General features: G+C 42.6%; 1 protein-coding gene across 1 annotated transcript; it reads left to right on the forward strand.

Annotated features, from left to right (window-relative positions):
* Positions 1-449: 449 nt before the first annotated feature.
* LOC124291216 lies at positions 450-6,638 on the forward strand. Its single transcript, XM_046728159.1, has 5 exons — positions 450-1,400; positions 1,666-1,724; positions 1,904-1,952; positions 2,425-2,484; positions 5,924-6,638. The coding sequence occupies exons 1-5, from the start codon at positions 671-673 to the stop codon at positions 6,607-6,609; spliced, it is 1,584 nt and encodes a 527-aa protein (XP_046584115.1). The 5' UTR covers positions 450-670; the 3' UTR covers positions 6,610-6,638.
* The last annotated feature ends 242 nt before the right edge of the window (positions 6,639-6,880 follow it).

The following is a 6,880-nucleotide window of genomic DNA, read 5'->3' on the forward strand; positions in this document are numbered from 1 at the left end:
GTCCGGCTTTCCTCCACCTTCTCCTCCATTTCCATTAGTCTCATCGTTCAAATCCTTCTTCCGCTCCATGTCCATTAAAACAAAGTGTCCGTTATCCATACCACCCTCCATTCCACCCTTTGTGTTTATGTCTTTCCATTTTTGTTCTCCTTTTCCTGTGCCTCCTTGTGGGGCCTCACCGTTCCTCACCATCCACTCTCCACTCAGTGCCACCTCTCACGTCTCCTCCATTTCCACTGGTGCCTTGGTCCACTGTCCTTGGTGTCTCCACTGTCTCACCTTGGTCCATGTCTCCTCCTGTCCTTTCCTCTTTTCCTCCACTGGTCGTTCCTTTTCCTCCTCCTGTCTATGTCCCTCATTCTCTCACCGATTCCCTGCTTCCTCCTTTTCTTCACGTTCCTTCCCTCCTTGGTGCCTCTTCCTTCGTTCCTTGTTTGTGAGACGTGTGACATCTGCAGCTGGTGGTGTGATATCATGCTCTACATGTCAGAGGGAGGTCAACCTCACAGACACAAGCCTCCAGAAGGATGCAGTGAGACAGAAGGAAATATTCCATCTGACAGTCAAACATCGCCCCACAGAGCTTCTCTGTACAAATGAAGATGACGGCAACCAGGCTGTGTGTTGGTGTCCAGAGTGTGAAGACTTCCTCTGTGAATACTGCCAGAACATGCACAACAGCGTTAAAGCTACCAGACGACATGTTGTAGAAACCATTGTGGACACAGCACCAGGAAGCATGCAGGCTGAACCAGTTTGCAAACTTCACAATCCTTATCCTCTTGAATATTTTGATAAAAGCTGCAACATTTTAATCTGTTACAAATGCAGACTTGGCGACCATGGTGAGCACGATGTTGGAGATGCAGTTGTGGCTGCTGATGCTGCTAAAGTGCGGATAGAACAACATGGGAAGAACGTGACTGCACATCATACGTCTCACCAAGCATATCTGAAGAGCATCAACAAAGCCGTGAATGACACCAAGAAGACAAGCAGTGCTGTGAAGGAGACCATCCACCACACTTTCCATTCCCTGAGGACACAACTCGATCAAAGAGAGAAGGAGCTGATCATCGATCTTGACAATCAGACGAAGCAGAAACTGTCAAATCTCCACACAGAGCAAGTTACCTCTGAAGGCGAGAGTGAACGATGCAAGTGGACCTCAGACTACATCAAGACAGTGCTCAGATATGCTTCAAACTCGGGCTTCCTGACACTGGAGAGTTCAATACAAGAAACAGCAAAGACCCACCTCAGATCAGTTCCACCAGAGCTGCACCATTCATCTGCAGTCACCTTCAACATGAGAGGACTGGAGAAATTGAAATCCGACATTTCTAAGTTTGGGTCTCTCGTTGGAGATGGATCAGCATCTGATGAACACACACTGAGGGGTACTTACTTCTTGCTCTGGCAATATATGTTACTTCTGACTCAATATGTCTCACATTTGATTTTTCTTTCAGTATTTCCTAGCATACTGTCAAGTATTTCTTATCAGGCTTTATCAGAAAAAATGATATCTTGTTGATGTTTCTCTTGACCATTCATTTAATTTGATTTTAAGATGGTGAGCTGATGCTAGTTCTATTCCTTTCTAACAAAAACTCGGTGAAACATAAACTGATCGATCTGTAACAATTGTGGGTTATTTTACAGACAGAGGTACACAGACAGATGACATCCATCTACCTGACCCGGAGAACACACTCAAGCATGTAAGTACTTCTTAGTAAGCATACATATATACGTCTCGTTGTCTCTGAAGTAATAATTATTGTCACCTGCGTACATATGATGTTCATATTGAACTTATGCTTGTATGTCAGAAGTGAAACAAGCCTACTGTTTTGTAAATCTTGGATTGCGACATTGAAATACATCCTTTTGTTTCAAGTTGAAGCTTCCAGAGGCCTCTAACGATCCAGCACCACTACCACAGTTTGGTGAGGTTACTTTTCATTACTTTGTAAACGTAAGAATGGAAAATAACGTAACTGTATGTGTCCCTTTACTTTTCATGCCATAATATCAGAAGCACATACTTCTAACTCCTGTATGATTTAAACAGAAATAGTTATGAATGGGCAGAAGATGGACCCATAAGCTATTTATCCAAAGGATATCTTAGTGATAAATATTTGAAAAGATCTTGGTCTGTTCATGTTGATATGATACTGTGATACTTGTACAGGGCAAAAATCTGATACGATATCAATACCCGTTTGTAATGGACAGAAGCTGAGGCTAAACAATGTTGAAATGTGACTATACTGACATTACAGGGACCCAGGTCTGTCTTAGCAGATACTTTGTTGTGTACAAAAGTGGAGTACCTCAAATGTCGAAGTTATTGTTATGTCTTAATGTGTATGAGCACCGTTATTTTTGTTCTTCATGCTAGAGAATATTTTGTAGATGCGGGGACGAACACCTACAGTCTGGAAACAGGAACAGGGACCACGTTGACACTACAGTGTGAGTATAATCAGTTCCTTGCTTGGCGATGCTGAGCAGCTTGCTGTAACACCGATAGGTTACTGGCTGAAGGGCTCTTTCCTGACCTGTAACCACAGTATGCTGTCCAGCTTTGCTGCTGAAACACTATGACATTGTGGACCTTGTGCACCATTGGAGTCCGACAGGGGTATTGTTTTAGTGATCCCCGTCTTCTGCACAAAGGATATGGTACTGGTTGTATTCAGGTTTCCGTATCTTCTGACCACAGGCTGTGGTACTGGATTTGGTCTTAAGGTTTGATCGTTAGACCACAGACTGTATTAGATGTCGTGATGGTGTCCACCCTTTGAGCATTCATTATATAGCGCTAAGTGTAGTGATGGCCGCCTTTAAACACTCATTATAGCGCTGGGTGTTTGATCATTAGAACACAGACTGTATTAGATGTCGTGATGGTGCCCGCCTTTAAACACTCATTATAGCGCTGGGTGTAGTGATGTCCTCCTTTAAACACTCATTATAGCGCTGGGTGTAGTGATGTCCTCCTTTAAACACTCATTATAGCGCTGGGTGTAATGATGTCCTCCTTTTAACACAACATATGGTACTGGATGTTACGGTCTTGCTTGCTCTTTAAACAGAGGACACGTTACTTGGTGTATTGATATTCAGCCTGGATAATATAAGGGGTTCTGTGGTCCTAGTTTTTACTATTTAATTTCGTTTTAACACCGGAGTGAGTGAGGTTAGTTTTACGCCGCACTCAGCAATATTCCAGCTAAATGGTGGCGGTCTGTTAATTTAATCGAGCTTAGACCTGTCGATCCAGAGATCAACAGCTTGAGCGTCGATCTACGCAACTGGGATACGAGTTGTGTCAACCAGGTAAGAGAGCTTGACCATCCGATCCCATTAGTCGCCTCTTGAGACAAATATTGTTCACACTTGTGGGCAAACCAAAGGGTACATATTATAGTGCTGAAAATAGGGAGAATCTTAGAGAACAACTCTACACAGGGCGGGGCCACAAACCACGAAATGAAGTCTTGGTTCCAAAATACTATCAAGTTTTATTACATGCTCAACTGAATTCCTTATGTGTATATTTTTAAATGAAGAATTATATAGTCATTTCTTAATTTTAACAAGCAAAAACATCTCAGTGATCAGCAAACTTATAATATAAAACAAGCAAAATTCCACCTATATGGTGGCGGTCTGTAAATAATCGAGTCTGGGCCAGACAATCTTGTGATCAGCAGCATGAGTATGGATTTACGCAATCGGAATACGATGCCATGTGTCAACTAAGTCAGCGAGCCTGACCACCCAATCCCGTTAGTCGCCTCTTACGACAAGCGTGGGGTATTATCAATTCTAACCCGGATCTTCACGGGTGTGTAAGCACTGGACATGGCGTTACCCGCCCTTTAAACAATAGGCATGCCACCGGTTCTAGTTTTTGGTAAGCTTGTGCAGTTTTATCGTCCTGAGGTTTGGGGTGAAGAATTATTGGCTTTGAATATTGAGAGTTTTAGCGTCTTGTTATTTCCGATACTGTTTCTAGAAGACGTAACTTTCGTATGTACCAACAGAATCCATATTCCCCTATATCATTCCAAAGCCTCGGACGTATCGTTATAGACAGTGAACCATCAGCTGGAGGAAGCATGGGTCTAAAATTACATGTGTATATTTTGTGCTGGCGCTTAGAGTAGGTGGTAAATATATTTGTAACTGAAGCTAGGACTATGGACACTCCACTAGGGTGTTGCCGAGGTGACCACTGAAGGTTAGCCAGACAGGACGTTACGGAGGACATGGGATGTAATATAAATGTGTCTACAATGGGTCACCGAAATGCGTGTTTACACAAGGAGATGTGTATTCGCAGCGACAGACTTGCTCATGAATAGATGTACTTGTTTTATTCTGACCCACAGAATTCAGTGTACTTGTAGGGACTCCAGTTGGAATTTGCCCCCAAAACTATATTACGAATTTAAAGGGGCGACATATGGATATGCAATCAAACGCCGACGCACACTATGAGGGTCTACCTGGTTCTCACTAACTTGATCTGACTGGTTTACTGTCCCGTTGTATAATGTCTAAACCAAGGGCCTAAATCACCACAAATTTGTTTTTCATTATCTTTGTTAACATTTAGAACAAATTCTTGGCTTTTGTTTATTGTAAAATAACTCATTGTCGGTGTCAGTTTGTGTCAATCAGTGAGATGAAAGTCTAACGTTATAACAGGAAGATCTGACTGACTGAGTTTAGTTTTACGCCACTTTTAGCAATATTCCAGCAATATCACGGCGGGGGACACCAGAAATGGGCTTAACAAAGTGTGCCCATGTAGGGAATCGAACCTGGGTCTTCGGCATGACGAGCAAACGCTTTAACCACTAGGCTACCACACCGCCCCCAGGAAGATCTGAGGATTTGATGAGCTGTAATACATATTATACTTTAGAAACATTTATACTTTGCGAAAGTCGCTTTCATAAAATAAATGAGTCATTTCAGAAACGACGTAAAGCAGATATTACATTTTAGGTTTGAGAAACTAAATTGAAATACTTGATTGTTAATTAAAGGGTGAGAGTTTATACACATATTTGGGTATTGACTAAAATGAGCTTAACGCAGACTAAAAGTTGACTGACGACAGTTAAACTATTTGCAGATAGAATAAACGTTTTTCATATCACAAAATGTTCGCCCATTAATTAAATGTCAAATACCTGTGATAATGATCGGCCAGGGCGTCAGTACTGCCGGTGAAATTATATTTGATTCTTTCTTGAAAAAATCTGAAACGAACTGCCTTGAGATATACGACATTGATTAATTCAAACCCATCTTTAAAGCATTCATCTGCCCCAGTCAATACACATGACTCGACCACCTCCCCACACAGCGAGTGTGTTGAAACTGGGCACAGTGATCGAAGCGGACGTAGAAGTTACCTGTTGACACTGTGTCTGGTGAACACTCAGATGTAAAAATATCATCAAACAACAGCTTTTTATATCTTATTGTTTAGTACACTGTATAAGAAGAGTTTAGAATACCAACAGTTATAGTTTTATTATGAAATGATGTTTATACATATGAGTTTTCATACGGAAATGTTTATTTCTGACTACTGACAGCAAACCAGCTCAACTGACAGTGTCTGACAAAATGTTTCATGGAGTGTTTATTTCATTGTCAGTCAATATAAAACTGTATGAAAAACATTTAGAATACCCATACAAATATTTTCACAGTATAATTGTGTGTATTTAAGTGACAGTGGTGATACAATTCACACACAGACGAAAATGGCGGCCGGTCATTCAGTGTGCTGTTTGTAAACATTGAAAGGAGGTTGACAATAACATGACTAATTTGTTGTCTGAAGTCGGGAAATATGTTAAACTGTAAACAAAATGTATATTTCCAGGTCCTAAACTACAACTGGACGCTGCTCAAGCCAACACAGACAGGTGCCACGTAACTACAGACGGTCAGCTGGTGAACTCGCGGCCCGCCACACAACACAGACACAGCGGCAGGTTACGGAGATATCGGGGTACATGTGCCTCCACCCCCATCCCCCTTCCTCCATCCCCCTCTACTGTCACCCCTGTCCCACACACACCACGATACTGGGAGACACACTCTAGGCTGGGTGTGGTGGGTGGATGGTTGTGGGGGTGGCTTGTCCTGGAGATGGGTGTGGTGGAGGAGAGCCAGGTAGACAGTACGTGGTGTGTTTGTCGACAGCGCCGCTCCTGGTGTGTCAGTGTAGGGAGCTGTGTCACACACCGGGGGAGTCTCTGTACCAGGGTCTGGCAGCAGGGGGAGGGGGGGAAGTGTTACAGTAACACAATGTCTAATACACCCGGCACACAGGCCACCCTCCACTATGGCGTTGTGCTGGATGTGGGGAGGGGGAGACTCGCCTTCATCTACCTCGACAGAGAGGTTGTTTTAGCCAAGGTGGATGTTGAGTGGAGCGAGTCTCTTCTTCCCATGTTTGGTGTTGGGCCGCCAGACCGCTACACAGTCGACATGAAGGTGATAAGTGGCGCAGATATCACCATGACTGACACCAAGAAGTCACTTATTTATGACGCCCTGAATTAGACAATGAAATAAACATGACATTGTGTAAACATGTAAGTGTGACTTATTTATTTCAACTGTCAAATGTAATTGTAGTGATTGAGGCGGACGTATAAGTTGTCTGTCTATGTGCTGTTTGTTGTGGACAAGAATGTAACGAAGTCAGTTAAACGTGTTGTTTTACTGCTTGACTAGATTCTCTTGTGTATAAGAAAGATTTTACATCCACACATGACTATTGTTATGATCATTATTCTGCAGTAGTTGACCAGTTTATCACACATTTCATACA

This window comes from Haliotis rubra, unplaced genomic scaffold (genome assembly GCF_003918875.1).
Source record: "Haliotis rubra isolate DU_JTF1 unplaced genomic scaffold, ASM391887v1 Scf486, whole genome shotgun sequence".
In the NCBI taxonomy this organism is placed as follows: domain Eukaryota; kingdom Metazoa; phylum Mollusca; class Gastropoda; order Lepetellida; family Haliotidae; genus Haliotis; species Haliotis rubra.